Genomic DNA, 22943 nt, shown 5'->3' with positions numbered 1-22943 from the left:
TGACAAATGAGAATGAGGATATGAAGGTAGATATTACCACATCCGAGGTAGAAGCTAAACTCAAACAGCTTAATTGGACTAAATCGGGGGGCCCAGATAATCTTCATCCAAGAATATTAAAGGAACTGACACATGAAATTGCAAGCCCATTAGCAAGAATTTTTAATGAATCACTAAACACAGGGGTTGTGCTGTACGACTGGAGAATTGCTAACATAGTTGATATTTTTAAGAAAGGGAAACAAAGTGATGAGTAACTATAGGCCTGTTAGTTTGACATCTGTAGTATGCAAGGTCTTGGAAAAAATTTTGAAGGAGAAAGTAGTTAGTTAAGGACATTGAGGTCAATGGTAATTGAGACAAATTAGAACATGGTTTTACAAAAGGTAGCTCGTGCCAAACCAGCTTGATCTCCTTCTTTGAGAAGGCAACAGATTTTTTAGACAAGGGAAACTCAGTGGATCTAATCTACCCCGATTTCAGTAAGGCATTTGATACAGTTCCACATGGGGAATTATTAGCTAACTTGGAAAAGATGGGGATCAATCTGAAAATTGAAAGGTGGATAAGGAACTGGTTAAAGGAGAGACTACAACGGGTCATACTGACAGGTGAACTGTCAGGCTGGAAGGAGGTTACTAGTGGAGTTCCTCAGGGATCGGTTTGGGGACCAATCTTATTTAATTTTTTTATTACTGACCTTGGCACAAAAAGTGGGAATGTGCTAATAAAGTTTGCGGATGATACAAAGCTGGCAGGTATTGCTAATACAGAGAAGGACCGGGATATCATACAGGAAGATCTGGATGACCTTGTAAACTGGAGTAATAGTAATAGGATGAAATGTAATACTGAAAAGTGCAAGGTCATGCATTTAGGGATTAATAACAAGAATTTTAGTTATAAATTGGGGACACATCAGTTGGAAGTAACAGAGGAGGAGAAGGACCTCAGAGTATTGGTTGATCACAGGATGACAATGATCCGCCAATGTGATATGGCCGTTAAAAAAGCTAATGTGGTCTTAGGATGCATCAGGCGAGGTATTTCCAGTAAAGATAAGGAGGTGTTAGTACCATTATACAAGGCACTCATGAGAACTCATCTGGAATATTGTGTGCAGTTATGGTCTCCCATGTTTAAGAAGGATGAATTCAAACTGAAACAGGTACAGAGAAGGGCTACTAGGATGATGCGAGGAATGGAAAACCTATCTTATGGAAGGAGACTCAAAGAGTTTGGTTTGTTTAGCCTAACCAAAAGAAGGCTGAGGGGGGATATGATTGCTCTTTATAAATATATCAGACGGATAAATATCAGGAAGGGAGAGGAATTTTTTAAGCTTAGTACCAATGTGGACACAGTAACAAATGGATATAAAGTGGACATTAGGAAGTTTATACTTGAAATTAGATGAAGGTTTCTAACCATTAGAGGAGTGATGCTCTGGAACAGCCTTCCAAGGGGAGTAGTGGGGGCAAAAGACATATCTGGCTTCAAGACTAAGCTTGATAAGTTTATGGAGAGGATGGTATGATGGGATAGCCTAATTTTGGCAATTAATTGATCTTTGATTATTAGTAGGTAAATATGCCCAATGGTCTGTGATTGGACGTTAGGTGGGGTGAGATCTGAGTTACTACAGAGAATTCTTTCCTGGGCGCTGGCTGCTGAGTCTTGCCCACATGCTCAGGGTTTAACTGATGGCCATATTTGGGGTTGGGAAGGAATTTTCCTCCGGGACAGACTGGCACAGGCCCTGGAGGTTTTTTGCCTCCTCTGCAGCGTGGGGCAGGGGTCACTTGCTGGAGGATTCTCTGAAGCTTGAGATCTTTAAACCACGATTTGAGGATTTCAATAACTCAGATATAGGTTAGGGGTTTGTTACAGGAGTGGGTGGGTGAGATTCTGTGGCCTGCATTGTGCAGGAGGTCAGACTAGATGACCATAATGGTCCCTTCTGACCTTAAAGTCTATGAGTCTAAGTCAAAATTGGAACACAACCATATGATGCACCCCTTGCTGCAATCCTGAAGGTTTCATCTGCTCAGTCACTGAGGTCAAACATCAACAAACTGACAGAACTGAAGCATTGCCAGGTGTCCAGCAAACACTAAAAACTCTCTGGCAGGCAAAGAACTGTATAACGTTGTATTATTTATAAGAAATTTGAAATAAAAAATACAATATAAATGTTTTCTTTTCTGAACACCATCTTCAGTCACATTATTGGCCTGCTGGGAGGATTTGAGGACTGGCCCTGGCCCTAAGATAAATTGAGTTTAAGACCTCTGCTCTAAAGTGTCCAGTATTTATTTATGGTGATTATTTAACACTGGGACACTAAGTGGCAAGTAACTAAGTCATGTGAGAGAAATTAAACTGGAAAATAATTAGTCTTGGCAGAATGTAACTCTTTTATAATTTTGACTGATATCAATGTTTATTTTTAAGCATTTTTTTTAGATTTTTACCCATTTAAATTTTCAGTTGTGGGAAATTATGGAGGTGTGGGGGGAGATCAGACTAAGGACAACAGACACTGATATTCAAAAAGATAAAACTTTACACACTTAAAACAAATTGTCAGAATTATGTCAAAAAATACAAATGAAATATCCTTAAATCAATAAATCACACCTGTTTACTATTCATACGCTAGGCCAATCGTAACAAGCCTCATTCAAAATTCTAAATCACAGTAAGTTCTCAAGCAGCATTTTTCTTGCATTGCCTGTCTGTATGTTTCTATTGTTATTGATGAAAATATTCTTGTTCTCAGTTTGGGTGTGTACAGGGAATCGGAGGTTTACCGACATCAACCAACACAAATAAAATTCTTCCACACCTAGAAATAATGACTTAAAAGTTACAAGATACAAGCTACAAGGCCTAGATGTTTGGGGACCTCCATTTGACACAGCCATCAGGCTAGAGAATAGATGCACGTAGCCAGCCTGGTTGCGGGTATGGGATAGGATTTAGAATAATTCACTTCATGAGGATTGCTGCTCATGTCATAACTCTTTTCTGGTTTTGGTCTATACTTTGCAGTCCTACCCCTAGTTCGCGCCCTATTTCAGTGTCCGGTTATTGACACATGGGGTATTTAGATTCTGGACTTGGGGCCTGAGCCTGCATCAAGTTAATATTAATGGTAACATCCCTACTGACTTCAGTAGGGCAGGGCCTTGATGAGTACCTGGCATGCAGTAGTTCCCTGAGACCGGCCGTACCGGGTCAGACCAAAGGTCCATCTAGCCCAGTATCTGTCTACTGACAGTGGCCAATGCCAGGTGCCCCAGAGGGAGTGAAGCTAACAGGCAATGATCAAGTGATCTCTCTCCTGCCATCCATCTCCACCCTCTGACAAACAGAGGCTAGGGACACCATTCCTTACCCATCCTGGCTAATAGCCATTTATGGACTTAACCTCCATGAATGTATCCAGTTCTCTTTTAAACACTGTTATAGCCCTAGCCTTCACAACCTCCTCAGGCAAGGAGTTCCACAAGTTGACTGTGCGCTGCGTGAAGAACTTCCTTTTATTTGTTTTAAACCTGCTGCCCATTAATTTCATTTGCTGACCCCAAGTTCTTGTATTATGGGAATAAGTAAATAACTTTTCCTTATCCACTTTCTCAACGTCACTCATGACTTTATATACCTCTATCATATCCCCCCCCTTAGTCTCCTCTTTTCCAAGCTGAAGAGTCCTAGCCTCTTTAATCTTTCCTCTTATGGGACCCTCTCCAAACCCCTAATCATTTTAGTTGCCCTTCTCTGAACCTTTTCTAATGCCAGAATATCTTTTTTGAGGTGAGGAGACCACATCTGTACACAGTATTTGAGATGTGGGCGTATCATGGATTTATATAAGGGCAATAATATATTCTCAGTCTTATTCTCTATTCCCTTTTTAATGATTCCACATCCTGTTTGCTTTTTTGACCACCTCTGCACACTGCGTGGACATCTTCAGAGAACTATCCACGTTGACACCAAGATCTTTTCCCTGACTCGCTGTAGCTAAATTAGCCCCCATCATATTGTATGTATAGTTGGGGTTATTTTTTCCAATGTGCATTACTTTACATTTATCCACATTAAATTTCATCTGCCATTTTGTTGCCCAATCACTTAGTTTTGTGAGATCTTTTTGAAGTTCTTCAAAATCTGCTTTGGTCTTAACTATCTTGAGTAGTTTAGTATCATCTGCAAACTTTGCCACCTCACTGTTTACCCTTTTCTCCAGATCATTTATGAATAAATTGAATAGAATTGGTCCTAGGACTGACCCCCTTGGGGAACACCACTAGTTACCCCTCTCCATTCTGAGAATTTACCATTAATTCCTACCCTTTGTTCCCTGTCTTTTAACCAGTTCTCAGTCCATGAAAGGACCTTCCCTTTTATCCCATGACAGCTTTATTTACGTAAGAGCCTTTGGTGAGGGACCTTGTCAAAGGCTTTCTGGAAATCTAAGTACACTATGTCCACCGGATCCCCCTTGTCTACATGTTTGTTGATCCCTTCAAAGAGCTCTAATAGATTAGTAAGACACGAGTTCCGTTTACAGAAACCATGTTGACTATTGCTCAACAGTTTATGTTTTTCTATGTGTCTGACAATTTTATTGTTAACTATTGTTTCGACTAATTTGCCCGGTACCAACGTTAGACTTATCGGTCTGTAATTGCCGGGATCCCCGCTGGAGCCCTTTTCAAGGGAACATCGCCAAGGAGGCCATGGCTCCAGGCATCATCACGTCATTCCAGCATTGCAGGGATAAGCTCTGCAAGCATCAGTGCTGCTGCCAAATGCTGGTGGAGCGTGCGCATCACAGCCACTTCCTGTGCAGAGAGGGTAACAGCCTGATACTCCCAGCAGCTAACAGAGTTGCTCCCATAGCTCGAGACGGGTCTGGGCTGAAGGAGCCAGGCTGCAGTGTCACCATCCTGGGATCTCCCAACCCCTGTCCTGGGCCCAGTACCCCCAAGTCCTCTAGGTGCGCCTGTGCCCTCCCCAGCCTTGCACCCACCCCAGGCCCTGTAGCTGGGCCCTGCCGCCTCCTTACCCTGCACCTGCCTGTCCTTGACCCTGCACCCGCCCATCCTTGACCCTGCACCCGCCTGTCCTGTACCCTGCACCTGCCAGCCCAGCAACCCCCAAGCCCTGCAGCTGGGCCCTGCCTCCTGCCTGCCCCCTACGCCTCAGCCCTGCCCCGCCCACCAGTTCTGGCTCCGCCCCCTCCTAGCCCATCCCCCCTCGCCCTCTGGTTGGGCCCCGCCTCCTGCCTGCCCCTTACGCCTCAGTACTGCCCCGCCCACCAGTTCTGGCCCCGCCCCCTCCTGGCCCATCCCCCCATGCCCTCTGGTTGGGCCCCGCCTCCTACAGGCCCTGTCCTCCTCAGTCCTGCCCCGCCCACCAGTTCTGGCTCCGCCCCCTCCTGGCCCTCTGGTTGGGCCCCGCCTCCTGCAGGCCCTGTCCTCCTCAGTTCTGCCCCGCCCACCAGTTCTGGCCCCGCCCCCTCCTGGCCCATCCCCCCGAAGCTCTCTGGCTGGGCCCCGCCCCCGGCCGGTCCCGCCTAGACTCGGGCCAATGCCGAGCCGCGTACCCACAATGCACCTGGTCTCTCGCTCGGAGCCGTGAGGTGGGGGCGGGGCATGCAGCGGGGAGCAGGGGCCTCCCCGGATTGCTCTGGGCCCCGGGCGAGGGCCATGAAAATGTCCGCGGTCCCTTTAACATCTATCCCCGCCTCTCCGCTCCCATTGGTTCGCCTCCTGAGATCGCTCCGCCCCCTTCCCCCAGCCCGGCTCAGCGATTGGCCGCCGCGGTTGGTCACTTCTCACTGGGACCCGCCTGGCGCGGGCGGCCGTTGGGAGCGGACGAGAGCTACGTGCGGCGGTTACCGGGCAGCGACGCCGCGCCCGCGCAGCGACAGGCCCGTCCGCAGCCCGCCCCCACCCCACAGACAGCCCCTCCCCCACGGCAACCCCCCATACACAGCCCCGCCTCCACCCCACAGACAGCCCCTCCCCCACGGCAACCCCCCCCATAGACAGCCCCGCCCCCACGGCAACCCCCATACACAGCCCCGCTCCCACCCCACAGACAGCCCCTCCCCCACGGCAACCCCCCCATAGACAGCCCCTCCCCCACGGCAACCCCCCCATAGACAGCCCCGCCCCCAGCCAGTCCTGACAGGACCCCTCTCCCATAGACAGTCGCAACACGGCCCCTCCCCCCCTAAACAGCCCTGCCCCCAGCCCATTGTGACACGGCCCCTCCCCCCCAGACAGCCCTGCCCCCAGCCCATTGTGACACGGCCCCTCCCCCTTAGACAAGCCCACACCTCTCAGCGCCAGAAAGCTCCACCCCCCTCCCAGCTCCACTCCCACCCAGACCCCCTCCATAGGCCACTGTACCCCTGAGTGCTAGAAAGCCCTACCCCATAGATAGCTCTGCTCCTCAGCACTAGACAGTTCCAGCCCCCCCCAACTCCAGTCCCCTCCACCCCACACACCCCCTAGCACTGGACCACCCCAGTCTCTTCACTCCCACTGCCCTGGGCAGCTCCAGCTCCTCCCACGCTCCAGACCCCTGCACCCTAACTTAGATTGCACCAGGCCCCTTCCACTTCCTAGGCCTGCCCAGTACCTGCTTTTGCCCTCTCGGGACCCCTAGCCTCTTAGCCTCAGCTTCACCCCCCCTCCACCATTTCCTTGCTGTAAGGTGCTAGGCACCTTACGGCCCTGGGTATTACCCTCTGCCCACTTCAGTTGCCCACCTACAACCCCAGCTCCTTGCCCTTCTGCACTTCTAGGCAGCTACCAGAGACTTCCTGGGAGGAAGCGGAGGCCAGGCCTGCCACATGGTACGTACCCCCAGGAATAATCCTTGCAGGAGCAGCATGGCATTTGGTTCTTGGTTTATGAACTGTTCCCATGCATGGGGGAACACTCTCATCTGTGCCTTTAAAATAGGGGCCACGGGGACCTGGCAGCCGCTTCCGGGAGCAGTGCAGAGCCTGGTCAGGTAGGGAGCCTGCCTTAGCCCTGGGTCCCCGCTGCACTGCTGACCAGACTTTTAACAGCCCAGTCAGCACCGCCACCGGGGTCCCTTTTCGACCGGGCGTTCCAGTCGAAAACCAGACACCTGGCCCCATCCCTCTTCCTGGATCTCTGCCCTGTGGGTGTGATGGTGCAGAACTCGATGATTTGGCATGGTGCTCGTTTTCTGATGCCAGTTCATCCCCCTAAGCTGGGAGTCCAAGCAAATCCCAAACTAAAACGTCTCCAGAGTAACCCACATTTTGCTTGTTTCTAGTGGAAACGCTCAGATCTAGGACCTTGTGAGAGTTAGTACATGTTCACTTCACAGTTCACCTGCATCGTTGCTGAGGAGTCTGCCAAGGATTCAGGGTTGTGGGGAAAAGCAGGAGAGGTGGTGTCTGTATATGGGAGAAGGAATCAGCTCACAAAGTTGGTTTGCGTACAGTAATGAACTGTAACTTGTTGTCCAAAATCCTTCACCTGAAATAACTAACTGATCTTAGGAAATAGTAGTAGCTAGATTTGGGAAAATAGAATAAGGCAGAGGCTGTGACATCTCTTACTGAATCAGTTCGCTATTGTTGCATTATTTGGCCTATGGTATTATTATCTATGCAGTCAGTTCCAAGTCTGTATTATAATTCGTGATACTGAATATTAGTATTAGTGGCAGCAGAGTGCTTCTCCAGGATCATTGAAGGGAATAGAGGAAGAATGGGGAGTCGCATGGAAAAGTAGCCAGAAGTGTTTTAGGAAGGTGGCAGTTAGTGGTGGCAGAGCCATTGGGAGCTGCCTAAAGAAGGTGAATTGAATTCAAGGTTTAGCCATCCCAGGGCTGCACTGACAGCTTGTCATGAGCCTTTGGGCTGCATTTTCTTTTAAATGCAAACCATGATTACCCTCATCTTTAATGCAGAAGTGTGCCCACAGAGACTACGTATCTCAGCACACAATGCCCAGTTTTAATCGAGCAGGTGGATACTTGTGTTGAGAAGAGATGTATGTTGGGACCCTATCTCCAAAGGCTGCACTTCCATGTTAAAGGTAAAAGTGACTAATCAAGGGGAAGTTTTATAAAACAGCTAAGTTCCAACTCATGCTGTGGGCTGTCCCCTGAAGACATGGACAGAATATCTCTGAGATCCCAGGTTCCAGTTTGTGCTTTAGCTAACATGGGTTTGGTTCAATAAAATGGCATCACACTCGCTTGCTTTTAATCACAGAGAACATTTCTGCAGTTGACCTCTTAAGGGGACTCATATAGGGAGAAGCTCCTTGTAATTCCCTTCTCTTAAGGTAAATGTGAAATCTTCTGTGATGGGTTTTGATGATGTTACCACTTATTTTCTTAAAAGAACTTTCCAAAGTGAATTTTATGCTGGTGAAAGATTGGCAGCCCTCTGGCTGATTGACAGCCCCAGTGAGTTGCTGGCCTTTTCATCCTGAAGAAGAGCTCTGTGGAGCTTGAAAGTTTGTCTCTTTCACCGTAAGAACAGCCATACTGGGGTCAGACCAGTGGTCCATCTAGCCCAGTATCCCACCTTCTGAAGGTGGCTTTGATCCTCTTCTCTACTGAGATTGCCTACAAGGGGACTAAATAGTATCAGAGGTGATGGAAAATTTTGTACTGATTCCTGTTTGCATCAGTGATTGTCTGTTTAAAGACAAAATCCAGTCCTCTTTGCTAAGAGCTCTGGAATATTTTGTGTGTGTCCTAGGTTGTCCTCTGGCTTCCTACTGTACCATGAGCAGGTTATTGAGCAGTGACTGGGGAATGAAATATGGCTGGTGCCAGGATAGTTTGTTGCCAGTGTCCTTAGTTGACTGTCTCATGGCAAATCTGTCGGTTCCAAGCTGCAGCCTTTTTGGTAAATTTTGCTTCATGAACTGCAGAGTGGGGAGGACTCTTCTGAGCCTCAGTGAGAATCCTCCACCCAGACTTGACACAGGCTGAGGGCTAAACCCCTGTTTGGGAGGGGAGCTCTGAGCATTTGTCAGCTTCACAGATCTAGTCAGACTTGAAATGTGGGAGCAAACTGCCAGAGTAGGTGGAGAATAGAAAACCACAGGTAGGCTGGTTCTTTAGGCTTGGTGTTCTGAATGGTGCCATGCAAGTGCACTTTACCCTTTCGGAGCTAAACATATCTCTGTCCCGAACAAACATCCTGCTACTGTGTCTCACTATAAATTTTGACATTAGCAACAGTGGAACATGAAGCTAAGGTTCTAGAGAATGGGTTTCATGTCCACCTACTCCCACCTCAGTGCAAGCTTCCACCTGTCTTTCATTTAGGTCAATAGCATCCATTTGACAGAGGACTGGAAGAAGAGGTAATAAGAAGGTAGCATCAGGTTAGTTTGGAAGGAGGAAATGAGGGCGAGAAGAAAGATGCGAGAGGTTGGGGGCTGGGGAGAGTTTGGGAACAAGAAGGTGAGCTGGGGCTGACAGAGCATTGTTTCCATTGAACAAGGCATGTTGAAGGGATCTCCATGGAGCTGCTGTTTCCTCCTGTGGAAGTGTCTGTGCCCCTTAAAGTTGTGCCACTATTGCTCTTTTCAAAGCTACTCATAGAAATTGAAGATGGAGAAGGCCTGTTAGAGCATCCAGCCCCTCTTCCAGCCAATGCGGGATTGTTTCCTGTGGCACATTTTGGTTTTTAAAGTTTGTCCAGTCTAATTGTAACAACTCCAGGTGATGGGGTTTCTACCACTTTCCCTCTGGAGACTCTTCCACAGACTAAAAGATTTTGCTTTCATGCATTTTCTCCTTCTATTCAGCCTGGTTTCCTTTTCTTAATTCCATCCCCTAGTTATACCCCCTTGGGCACCTTAAAACAATCCCTCTCCGTCTTTGGTAGTGACATACCTCAGGTGCCTATGAACCTTTCCGTGTGAATCCTATCGTCTAGCCTTCGATCAGCTTTGTTTCTTTTCTCCCTCAAGCTTGTCACTCTTTCCAGTAAAAGAGAGAAGGAAAGTGTAATAGAAACAGCATTAGATTTCTCCCCTTTCTTATATATTACAGGACGATTAATCTGATATCTACATATCTGATTGCTCCCTATAAACTGACCTGCAGGCCTCCTGCTGAATTCTTAGATGAGAATAGGCTACTGTTTAGTGAAACTTTCCAATAACTGCCAACTTGAGGCAAGCAAACGTCAGACTTGGCTGCATCCTCTGCAAGGCATCAATGTCTGTGAGGGGTGGCAGGCTCTTGCCACTTAACACCTTGTTGGTTGGTAACTTGAGGCACCCCAAAACATGTTCACATCTATAACTTTCCTCCTTCTTGTGCCTGTTTCTGTTCATTCAAGTTGGTAATAAAGAGTGGGCGTGCAAGCACAGTAATCAGCAGTGTGCAGTGGTCTGCAAACTACTTTACCTTATGGCTTTTCCCTTCAGAGGACTGGGATGATTCCTCTGACTGGCTCACATCACATCAGATACTTTGATAACTTAAAGGCTGGATCCTGCAAGGCGCTGAGCACTCTCCACTCTCATTGAAACATCTTAGTATCAGGCAAGATCGAGTGATAAGTTATAGTTCAGTCAGTGACTCCAGATCCCATTTGCTTTGATTGTGAATCAGATGCTGATGGTTTTTCTGTCAGCACTGGGATCTTAAAATCTAGATTACCTCCTTCTTCTTTCACATGGCTGGCGTAGAGCAGCAACTACAGTTTCACCTGAAGTTGATCGAGCCAAATGGCTACATCAGGAGTAGCAGAATTTATTGCAGTAATGCCTCCTTCATATTTATAAATTGGGCGGTAGGTAGTGATATGTTTGACAGTCTGTCGTGGGGAACCACACTCGCACACCATGGAGTCCTTGATTTTCCATTTGTGCATTAGATGTCCACATCTACCATGGTTAGTTTGGATTCGGTTCAGAGTTGACCAGGATGATCGTGGAAGGTCAAACCCAGGAACCAGTCTAGACATGAGCATGTGCCTCTGACTTCCTCACTAGTAATGAAGACAGTAGCCTTCACAGGGCCCACTCTGTGAAGTGAGAATTCAAGACAAATGCCATCAACTCGGCAACCGAACATCGCTCAGCAATCTGCTGGTCATCAGAGCAGCAACTCAACAAATCTAGACATGCAGGTGTGCCTCTGACCTCCTCACTGGTAATGAAGATTTTGCAATAGGTACCACAATGATGGACCTTCCCAAATAGCTCTCAGCTGACAAGCCTTCCAGCTTTGTGTGGCATGCATGAGGCAGATCAGAATCCACCTCTCTCGGCCATCGCTGCATTGTTGTAGTTGGGAGAGCAGTTTGTGTTAGCTACCATGTGACTCAGAGATACACAGGAGAAGCTTGCTTGAGTAAGAAGGAAACTTTTAAATATAGCTGCTTTTCTGACTCCAGCCACAAACTTTCCTTCCAGTTTTCACTAATTATCATAGTGATTTCTCTTCCACATTGTACATAATGACAGCATCTTTCACCATGTACAGTGCAAAACTGAAATGCAGTTAGCAATCCATATCTGGCCTTCTAGCTAGGTAATCCAGACTTGAAAGCTTAAAACAACACAGACTTGTAGTCATATCAGTCAGTTTTCACATTTCAGCTCTATACCTTTTACCTTTGTGTATATTTGTTAGCTAAAGATCAGTTCTGGTGAGTGTATGGAATATGTAATGTACGTACCACCCTTGCAAAGCATGCTTGCAATGATTAAAATCTTCCTGAACATTGCAGGGTTAATATCTTATTGGTCAGCCTTCACTGTGGTCTTACATCTTTGATATCTGGTATGGCAATTTTCATGCAGGAGGATTTCAAAGCATTTTACGGACCATAAAAATAGCAATTGCTTCATGACTTCCCCCCATTGAAATGCAGTTACCTCTGGGATGGAACGCAGCACCGCCTGTTTACTGGGCAGCACTTCAGGACATCAGCTGAAGAAGAACACCATATCCTGTTGAAACTACACAGAGATGTTAGACAATCAAAATGTAACTGCTGAAAGTGGAGTGGGCTGTGACTGGGACACCTCCTTCTGTATTTCAGGACACAGATGCACTGAGCAGTCCTTGGGACAGTTCTCGTTCTTCTTCCAGTTGTGAGGAGGAGCCATATGGAGGGCTAGCAGTGTCAAAACTCTTGGTAAGATTTTAGCTGCAGCACTTGACTTTCATTGGTGCTCAGGGATGAAGTCCTTCATTCATGAATTTTTGGGAAGCCTAAGCAATCAGCTACTCTAAAGAAGCAAGGGGATAATGCACAGTGAGCTTTTTATGGACTGGAGAAGGTGAAGTAGGCGGCAGGGAGGCCAGAGAAGAGGGGGAGTTGTAGAGGTTGATATGGGAAATAAAGGCCTGGATATGAGCTCTTGGCTGCAGAGATAGAGAGGTTGTGGAGGAAGAAGTGGCAAGATTTGGATATGACTTGCATATGTGGGGAAAGAAGAGAGAGGAATGAAAGGAAACTCCCAGGTTACGGGCCTGAATGAAGGTGAGGGTGGGGGTCGTGCCAACCGTTCTTACAGAGACTGCAGGGAATGGAGAGCATTTGGAAGGGAAGATTGGGGAGATAATTTGGCCATGGTATATGGGGGATATGATACAGGTATATAAAATCGTGAGTGATGTTGAGAAAGTGGATAAGGAAAAGTTATTTACTTATTCCCATAATACAAGAACTAGGGGTCACCAAATGAAATTAATAGGTAGCAGGTTTAAAACAAATAAAAGGAAGTTCTTCTTCACACAGCGCACAGTCAACTTGTGGAACTCCTTACCTGAGGAGGTTGTGAAGGCTGGGACTATAACAGTGTTTAAAAGGGAACTGGATAAATTCATGGTGGCTAAGTCCATAAATGGCTATTAGCCAGGAAGGGTAAAAATGGTGTCCTTAGCCTCTGTTCATCAGAGGATGGAGATGGATGGCAGGAGAGAGATCACTTGATCATTGCCTGTTAGGTTCACTCCCTCTGGGGCACCTGGCATTGGCCACTGTCAGTAGACAGATACTGGGCTAGATGGACCTTTGGTCTGACCCGGTACGGCCGTTCTTATGTTCTTATGGTAAATTCAAGCTTTCCAAAACACTTCACTGATGCTAAACCTCTCAGCATACCAGTGAGCTAGGTATGGACTATCCTCCACATTTTACAGGTTGGGGAACTGATGCAGTGTGAAGGGAGTCATTTACTCAAGCATTATAGTGATCTAGAAGCAGAACTCAGGAGTTCAAGGTCCACAGTCACCTAAGGCCACTAGTCCAGTCCTTTCTACAGGAAGGACTTTTGGAGCAGTGATGTGGATTAGCTTGTGGATTCTAGTCTCATCAAGGATGTAATGGAAGCTCCATCACCCGGGGCCCTTAAAACTGGACAGACCACCAAAACCTAGGAAATGTGTACTAGAGATCATTGGTCCCAGGAGATGGGTGATGTACAGGAGGAGCCCATGCCTAAAGTTGGGTTAGGTGAGGGTGAGAGGGGAGTCTAAACTGCGTGATGTGGAACTTTGTCTCAATGTAGTAAACACCTGCGCTCCCCGTATGGCCCAAGATGAATGTTCTTTCCCCATCTGTAACCCTAGCCAGTTCCTTGGGTGCTGTAATGTACCTCAAGGGAAGGAGAGCATGCCTTGTTTTAAAGACCAATTTTATATGGGTGTCTTCACCTTGTGATGCAAACGTTTTGGCTACCAATATGAGACTGCTAATGTCTTGCATCTTTCCCAAGGCTGGTGCTACCAAGTCCTCGTGCAGTCAGGAAGAGGAGGGACGTAAGAAGCAGCAGAGCCATCAAGGGAAAGGAGCAGGAGTTCCACAGCAGGATGGGTAGGTCCAGCCCCAACTAACAGCGCCCTAGACTGGGAGATTTTCTTCTCTGTGGGTTTCCTTCTTGCTTGACTGTATTTGCTCTTACCTTCATGACACATTACCGTGACTGTTCCCCATCCCTCTGGCCAAGGAGGGTTGGACACATTCACTCCAGAGCAGTGCAGCTCCTGAAATATCCAGAGCAACATGAGGACTTCACTCTGTTATTGCTGCTGCTGCTGTTCAGGTCCAATCCTGGTTCCTAGAAGACAAGACAAGAGGAATAAACACAAAAGGGGAAGAGAAAAGAGCAGCAAAGAGAGAAAATGCAGTTTCTGGCTCTGGTATTGACTCTAACTTGCAGCGTCACTGCTGGAGAAACCCAGCACACTGTCTGGTCAGTCATCCAGAGTATGCTTACACAGCAAAGAAGACTTTGTGGCTGGCCTGTGCCAGCTGACTCCAGCTCTTGGGGCTTAGGCTGTGGGCTGTTTCACTGCTGTGTAGATTTCTGGGCTCCGGCTGGAGCCTGAGCTCAGGGACCCTCCCAACTCTCAGGATCCCCACATCTGCGTTGCAGCCCAAGCCAAGTGGTCTGCACAGCAGTGAAACAGGCCCACAGCCAGAGCCCTGTGAGCCCAAGTCAGCTGGCACGGGCAAGCTGTGGGTGTCTAGCTGCTGTGTGGAGATACCTTCAGAGACCTGGCAGACTTGCCTCAGCTTCAGGCTGTTTAAGGCATTGCATGTAGCTGCCTTTTTTGCTCACAGGCTTACAGCAGAATTGCAAAATATACAGTCTTGGCCAGCTAAGCCAGACTGTTATTAAACAGAAGTAAAAAGGAGAGGGAGGGATGGGAAGGAGAAGAAATAACGTGGGGAACACACGCGGGGGTGGGGTGTGTGACAAAGTCTGACATCGCAGGCAGTATTTGGATTTAGCCAGTAGAGATGACGATGTCATCTTGCTCCTTCTCTGGCCTGGTGTCTTGGACTTTAAGGTCAGAAGTGACCATCAAGATCATCTAGTCTGACCTCCTGCACATCGCAGGCCACAGAACCCCGCCCACCCACCTCTGTAACAGACTCATAACCTCTGTCTGAGTTACTGAAGTTCTCAAGTCTTGATTTAAAGACTTAATATTACAGAGAATCCACCATTTACACTAGTTTAAACCTGACAGTGACCTGTGTCCTATGCTGCAGAGGAAAGCTAAAAACCCCCAGTGTCTCTGCCAATCTGACCTGAGGGAAAAATCCTTCCCAACCTCAGATATGGTGGTCAGTTTACCCTGAGCATGTGGACAAGACCCTGGGAAAGAAGTCTCTAGTAACTCAGAACCCTCCCCATCTAGTGCTCCATCACCGGCCATTGGGGATATTTGCTACCAGCAGTTGCAGATTGCCTACAATTGCATGTAGGCAATCTCCTTGTACCATCGCCTTTATAAACTTATCAAGCTCAGTCTTGAAGCCAGTGAGGGCCGTGTCCTCCTCCTTTCCCCCTCTGTTGGGAGGTTGTTCCAGAACTTCAGTCCTCTGATGGTTAGAAACCTTTGTCTAATTTCAAGCCTAAACTTGCTGATGGCCAATTTATATCCATTTGGTTTTGTGTCCACATTGGCACTTAACTGAAATAACTCCTCTCCCTCCCTGGTATCTATCCCTCTGACATATTTATAGAGAGCAATCATATCTCCCCTCAGCCTTCTTTTAGTGAGGCTAAACAAGCCAAGCTCTTTGAGTCTCCTCTCGCAAGGTAAGTTTTCCATTCCTCAGATCATCCTAGTAGCCCTTCTCTGCACCTGTTCCAGTTTGAATTCATCCTTCTTAAATGTGGGAGACCAGAATTGCACACAGTATTCCAGATGACGTCTCACCAGTGTATTGGAAGTGTTAGTATCATTATACTTGTCTCTACTGGATATACCTCGCCTGATGCATTTTAGGATTACATTACCCTTTTTCATGGCCGCAATCATGTTGACGGTTCATAGTCATTCTGTGATCAACCAACACACTCAGGTCTTCTCTTTCTTTGTCACTTGCAACTGATAAATCCCCAGTTAATAGAAAAAATTCTTCTTGTTAGTCCCTAAGTGCCTGACTTTGCACTATTACATTTTATCCCATTTCTATTACTCCAGTTTTCAAGGTCATCCAGACCTTCTTGTATGATATGCTGGTCCTCCTCCATATTGGTCCTCCTTCCAATTTTATGTCATCTGCAAATTTTATTAGCACAATCCCACTTTTTGTGCTAAGGTCAGTAATAAAAATGTTAAATAAGATTAGTCCCAAGACCGATCCCTGAGGATCTCCACCGGTAAATTTTGTCCAACCTGACAGTTCACCTTTCGGTATGACCCATTGTAGTCTCCCTTTAACCAGTTCCTTATCCACCTTCCAATTTTCATATTGATCTCCATCTTCTGCAATTTAACTAATAATTTCCCATGTGGAACTCTATCAGATGCCTTACAGAAATCCAGATAGATTAGATCTACTGCATTTCCTTTGTCAAAAAAATCAGGTTTTTTTTCTCAAAGAAAGAGATTGTGTTGGTCTGGCATGATCTACCTTTTGTAAACACATGTTATATTCTATCCCATTACCGTTTACCTTTATGTCCTTAACTACTTTCTCTTTCAAAATTTGTTCCAAGACCTTGCATACAGTTGAGGTCAAACTAACAGGCCTGTAATTTCCTGGATCACTTCTTTTCAAAATAGGTACTGTACTACGTTAGCAATTCACCTGTCATAGGGTATGACCCATGAGTTCACAGATTCATTAAAAATCCTTGCTATTGGGCTCCCAATTTCGTGTGCTATTTCCTTTAATATTCTTGGATGGAGATTATCGAGGCTCCCCAGTTTAGTCCCATTAAGATGTTTGAATTTGTCTTCCACCTTGGATGTGGTAATTTCTACTTCCATATCCTTGTTCCCATTAACTACCCTGCCACTGCCCCTAAACTCTTCATTAGCCTCATTAAAAACTGAGGCAAAGTATTTAATCTCCACCCCTTCCTCAGTGCTTGGCGATCTTACTTCTTCTTTCCTTTAATTACTGCGTCGGCTGTATGCCAACCTAACTTAGGCAAACATAATTTCCTTTGCAAGGTCCAACTCTACTTAGCTTTTAGCAGTTCTCACTTTATCCTTACACTTTCTGACCTTCAGAGGGTAGATTTCCTTGCTGATCCTTCCTATCTTCCATTCCTTGTAGGTTTTCTGCTTTCTCTTTATCACCTCTTTGAGATGCTAGGTCTGCGACACTTCCCTATGAATTTTTTCCCCTTTCTTGGGATGCAGGCAAAGTTTCTGCAAGTTTGACTTAGAGTAATTCCAAGCCTCCTCCACATTCAGATCTTTGAGTTCTTCAGTCCAGTCCATTTCCCTAGCTAATTCCCTTAATATTTTAAAGTTTGCCCTTTTGAAATCAGAGACCCTACTTGCAGATTTGTTTTGGTTTATCCTTTCTTTCAGTTTAAACTGAATTAGCTCATGATCTCTTGAACCAAGGTTGTCCCCTGCAACCAGTTCTTCTGTGAGGTCCTCACTACTCACCAGGGCCAAACCTAAAATGGCATCAACTCTGTTTGATTAAGACATCTGCCAGCTGTCACATCCAGGAAATCTGGGCCCTACTATTACTAGTAGCTCTTGTCTTCCAATCTATATCTTGGACTTTAAAGACTGCCATAATCACACAATTTACAGTTGTATTTATTTCATTAAAATATTAACAAGGTGTCAGTCCATATCCAGATTGGATCCTGGGGTCTTTAGCATACCCTGAGCACTATCCTAGAATAGCCATTGGTAGTTTTCTTTCCCAAAGTAATTTTGACCCAAATGGACTCTGTCTTATCCATTCCATCACTTCTAATTTCTTTACAGTCAACCTCATCATTAACATACAGTGCTGCTCTACCACCTTTATCTTTATTTCTGTCTTTCCTGAACAACACAAAGCCTTCATTACCTGTACTCCAGCCATGGCTACTATTCCACCATCTTTCTGACATCCCTGTAATATCTGGCTTCACTTCCTGCACCAGTAGTTCTAGTTCCTCCATTTTGTTACCCACACTATAAACGTTCATTCACTTTTTACAGTTTAACTCACAATTCAGGTAAATTTGTAGGCCCAGTTAGCACAACAGCTCTCATCTGGGGAGCTGTGCGAACTGAGCCATAAACTCCGCATTTATCAAGGGGCTGAGTGGGGATCAGCTGGAGACGGTGCAAGGACTTCACCATAAGCTTTATGAGATGTTGCATGGCAAAATAGCATTCAGTCTGTATCCCTGCTGTACGCAAAAATTCCTTCGTGTGTGGATCAGATGGAAGCATTGCAGCACCAAACACAGAGAGCTTCTCTTTGAAGGAACATCAGATGTTAATGTTCCAAATTACCAGTACATGGCCAACCATCTATGAATTTGTTACATGGCCACAAAATCCAGACAGCTGATTTTTTTTTCCCCTCCGGTTCAAATATCTTCTTAATCTGCACAACTAGATCACAGCTTTCCTGACTGGGGGTAGATATCATCACAGATAATTTAGCCTTGGCTTTTAAACCTGATCTGCATGTATGTGGCCCTTTATTTTCCTAATTCGACCTTTAATCTCTACAGTTCCTGGATGAATATTGCTTACACCCACTCACAAGTGTCCAGAGCCTCTGCTGAGCGGGAGAACCATCTTCAGGCACCAAGGAAAAAGGTGGAAAGCAGGAGAGTGGACCAGAAGAACCCTCCGTTTGAGGACTTTAAGGGAATTCCGATAGGTAATGTCCCCAGAACTCTCCTGAAGATGAGGTCGTAGGGTGCCTCTCAGGTTCTCTTTGAGCCTGTTACAGATCCCTTTATCTGATAGAGGTGAGGGCAGGTTTGTCGTTATTGGGTTGTATTCTGAGTGGCCCGGACAACAGACACTTGGAGTTGTCTTCCAGTCTAGCATCTTCCTGACAGGGGAAACTGAAGAACTGGATGGGACTCTTCAGCTACCCTGGAGCTGGGGCTAGCTGCCTGGAGTCACTTCCATCTGAAGCCCTGTGTATGTATTCAGGCTGCTAGCCCTTCACACTGCTGCAGCAGTATTTCTATTTGTAGCATGCTAGTCCATCACAGCTGGCGCAGGTCTGTCTGCCAGAGCTAGAAGTTACACCTGCAGCTCCAGTGTAGGCCATCAGCCCTGCCCCTTGCTTGCCCACAGAGGGTGCAGCAGAGACAAGTATGGTAGTCCTGTCAACCCCGGCCTGTAGGGCTGAGCTTGTGGCAGCTCCACTCTCTCCTTCCCCTAAGCCCCACTGCTTTAAAAAATACAAATCTTATATCAGCGAATTTTACCAGCTCCCCACCAATCTGATGGGCTGGCCCCAGTGCACATTTGAGTGATTGGCACCTGCATCAGACGCAAATATAACCCCCCACTAGCTTCAATGCACTGTTACATGGCTGTACTCTTCCCCGCCTTGTGCATATTCTGCCTTCACCTCCCCAAGATTAGCACAGTTCAACCTGCGTGGCCGGTTTGCTTGGTCTGAGCAGATTCTCAGCAGTAGAGGATGTTCTAGCTCAGGAGTAGTGGGATGCATTGGTAGAGCAGTTGGGGGACGTAAGAGCCGAAGGGCTGTGGGCTAGGAATGAGGGACGTCAGAACTGCTGTGTGTGTGGGGAGCCCAGGACTGGAATAACTTCTTGGTTTGGAAAATAATGATCCTGTTCTATTCAGGACTCTTTACTGTGGCCATCTCTGGGGCATCTGAGTGGCCTGTGGCTTGACTCAGTAGACGGTTTACTTCTTGTACCTGTTTTCCTTAATTTCTCTTAGATCAAGACCCCAAAGATGCTAAATCTCATCAACGTTCCGTGAAGAATCAGAGAGCCTTTGTTTACCAGCCCAGCTCAACAGAACATGCTCAAGGTAAATAAAAACATCAAGAAAACAAGACAAAAACACAGATACCCACCCAGACCCCTGACAATCGAAGGGATGATTCTGCCTGAAGTCCTTCACCATGCATTACATTCTTTATTCTGGGGAAAAAAATATTCCAGCTCTGCTTTTCTGTATAGGATCTCTCAGTTTGCTGGATCCTGTTGCAGAAACATGTTAAAATGTTCTGAACTCCGGTTGCTCCACTTCTGTGATTGGAAACCGCGCTGGAGCAAGAGGAGTGCGTTTAGAGCTGAGTAAGCATGTTTTTCCACAAGCAGCTATCCTGCTCTGAAATGTACTCAGCATTTGGAAGGTCTGAAGAAAGCCGTGGAGGGAAAGAGCACTTCTGCTTTGTCTGAAAATCCAGTGGACTCAGGAATTGTCCATGGACAGAGACAAGCTAGCAACGATCACCCTGTCTGAGTGTAAAAATCATATAGAAGTTGGGATTGGTGCAGAATGGCAGCTAGTGAATTAGCCAGTTGGTATCCTAGCTACTTCTCAGTTTCCAAATGACTGTGTACTGACCTTTTCTCAGGCCAATTGCATCAGAGAGTGGAAGCCAGATTTGAAATAGAGAACCAGGTCATGTTGTGTATGTGGGCAGGGGACTTTTTCTGGGTGAGGTGATTGGAAAGGGAGATTCATCAATGAATGAATTGGCACAATAGAGGGGTTCGGGTGGGGAAGGTGGGTGGCTTAATTCATGAACGTTGTCAATGCTCTTTGCCAGAATGCACTGGAGAAAGGTACAGCTGTCTTGTCTCAGCCCCTGTGAGCATCATGTCAGTTCCAGAGAGATGCAAAGATCAGTTAGAGGCAACTCGGAGTATAGAGAAATTGCTGATGGGGCTGGAGGGTTTGATATGTGAGGAAAAGCTGTGAGAATTAGGCGTGTTCAACTAGCCCAGGCAATGCCCCAAGGGTGGAAACACACTTCTAAAAGTATCTGAAAGTTGAACGACTCCTAGAGAGGGAGAGGAATGACTCACGGTGGTACCTGGCATTAGAGTGAGGAGTGAACAGCTGCAGTCTAATACAGATATTTGGAGCAATCACATTTTTGAATTGCTCCGCCCCAGCTCCGGGCATAAAACCTCCTGGTCCATGCTCCAGCTCCGGGCTCTGCTCCAAAGCCCTGGTCTAATGTTGTCTAACTAGTAGGTAACCACCTAATAGTTAAAGATGATTGGTTTAGAGTCTGATACCATCCCCTGTCTGGGGAGTGTGTCCTGGCTTGGTACGGGCTGGACCATAGGTGCCAACTCCCATGGGTGCTGCAGGGCTGGAGCACCCACAGGGAAAAATTAGCGGATGCTCTGCACCCACTGGCAGCCAAGCTCCCCCGGCACCCACCCCTCCTCGCCGCATCCTCCCCTGAGCACGCCGTGTCCCTGCTCCTCTCCTTCCCAGCAATTCCCTCCTGCCACCTAACAGCTGTTTGGCAGCACTTAGGGCTCTCAGGGGGAAGGAGGGGAACTGGGGACGTGGCATGCTCAGGGGAGGAGGCGGTAAAGAGGCGGGGCAAGGGTGGGGACTTGGGGGAAGAGGGTGGGATTGGGGCGGGGTGAGGGTGGTGCCTGGGCAGGCAGGGCCAGGGGCGGGACGGGGAGAATTGAGCATGCATGAGGCAGACGGGAAGTCGGCGCCTATGGGGTAGACTAGATAGAGCTTCTACTGAATTCTGTCCACTGACTCCTTTCTTATCCAGTCAGTCTTCTGGCTGTGCCCTGAATGCCTCTTCATTGCCTCGCTCACAAAAACGACCTGTTTACTTTCCAACAGGAGATCCACCGCCATTGGCCAAGCTGGCCGTAGCACCAGCTGAAAAAAGAGAGCAGTGCGACAGCTCAGAGGCTCCGTCTGAGATCAAAAGTCCGAGGCGGATGCAGCCCCTTACCAAGAGCACACAAACTGAAGGTAACTTGGCCCAGGCCAGCAGGGCCGGCTTTAGGCCGAATCACCCGATTCCCCGGAATCAGGCCCCGCGCCTTAGGCGCCTTTTTAATTTTTTTTTTATTCACCCCGATGGCGGTCCGCTCTGCAGGGGTCTTTGGCGGCCCTGCTCACCTGGCCAGAGTGCCGGCTGGAGCGCAGCATGCCCCGCGGCTCTGCTTTCCCCGGCCAGAGCGCCAGCTGGAGCGCAGCATGCCCCGCGGCTCTGCTTTCCCCGGCCAGAGCTCTGGCTGGAGTGCGGCAAGCCCCATGGCCCTGCGACCCCGGCCGGAGCGCGCTAAGCCCCATGCCCCCACTCTCCTGGCTGGAGCGCCACAGCCCCGCTTTCCCGGCCAGAGCTTCGGCTGGAGCGCGGCAAGCCCTACGGCCCCGCGACCCCGGCCGGAGCGCGCCAAGCCCCACGCCCCTGCTCTCCTGGCTGGAGTGCAGCAGCCCCGCTCTCCTGGCCAGAGCTTCAGCTGGAACGCGGCAGCCCCGTGGCCCTGCTCTCTCTGCTGGAGCTTCGCCCAGAGCGCGGCAGCCCCACGGCCCCTTGACCCCAGCCAGAGCTTTGGCCGGAGCGCAGCAGCTCTGTGACCCCGGACGGCAATCTGAAGTGCTGCCGAAGATTGGGAGCGCCGCCTGGTGACTACAAGTCCCACCCCCCCAGGAATCAGGCCCCGCACTTGCTAAAGCCGGCCCTGCAGGCCAGGCACGGTCACTGAGCCGGGGAAGGCTGTATGTTGCTGCTGACTGTATCCGTTTGCAATTTGTATGTGAATGGGGCTCGCGGCCAGGACTCCTTGGTTCTATTCATGACTCTGCTGCCAACTCCCTGTGAGAGCTAGGGCAGGTCACTTCACCTCTCTGCCTCGTGTGTCTGAGCTGTGAAATGGCGCTGATGATACTGGCCCAGCTTTACAAGTGTCAAGTAGTATTAGATCACAGGTTCTTCAGGGCCGGGATTGTGCATTTGGACTGTGCCTAGCACACTGGAGGCAGGACTTGAATTCAAATGGTATATTGTTGCTCTCAGTTGGAGGACACAGAGACATTCTCCAAAGATGCATTACGTGCCTGCAGCATGTACCATGCAGGAAGGTGTGTTCTCTGCCCCAAGCCGCTTGCAGACCACACAGGTCAGCTGCGAGAGGCTTTTGGCCACTGACAGATATTTTGATACCACTAGCGTAGTCAGCAGGTCTTTTTAT

General features: G+C 47.7%; 1 protein-coding gene across 1 annotated transcript; it reads left to right on the top strand.

The window, feature by feature from the left end:
- Nucleotides 1-6171: 6171 nt before the first annotated feature.
- On the top strand, nt 6172-22289 carry LOC115645344. Its single transcript, XM_030549866.1, has 7 exons — nt 6172-6877; nt 12086-12181; nt 13767-13864; nt 18492-18643; nt 19690-19782; nt 21583-21717; nt 22090-22289. Exons 1-7 carry the CDS (start codon nt 6875-6877, stop codon nt 22287-22289), a joined length of 777 nt encoding a protein of 258 aa, XP_030405726.1. The 5' UTR covers nt 6172-6874.
- The last annotated feature ends 654 nt before the right edge of the window (nt 22290-22943 follow it).

Source organism: Gopherus evgoodei, chromosome 1, assembly GCF_007399415.2.
Source record: "Gopherus evgoodei ecotype Sinaloan lineage chromosome 1, rGopEvg1_v1.p, whole genome shotgun sequence".
NCBI lineage: Eukaryota > Metazoa > Chordata > Testudines > Testudinidae > Gopherus > Gopherus evgoodei.
Note: the sequence above shows the minus strand (reverse complement) of the source record. Positions and strands in the feature narration are given on the sequence as shown.

What these genes read in the sequence shown, in the direction of transcription:
- LOC115645344 (XM_030549866.1), top strand. An exon ending in CTTTAAGGGAATTCCGATAG is followed by an intron (nt 18,644 to 19,689) that starts GTAATGTCCCCA and finishes AATTTCTCTTAG; the next exon opens with ATCAAGACCCCAAAGATGCT. An exon ending in CAAGAGCACACAAACTGAAG is followed by an intron (nt 21,718 to 22,089) that starts GTAACTTGGCCC and finishes TTTCCCGGCCAG; the next exon opens with AGCTTCGGCTGGAGCGCGGC.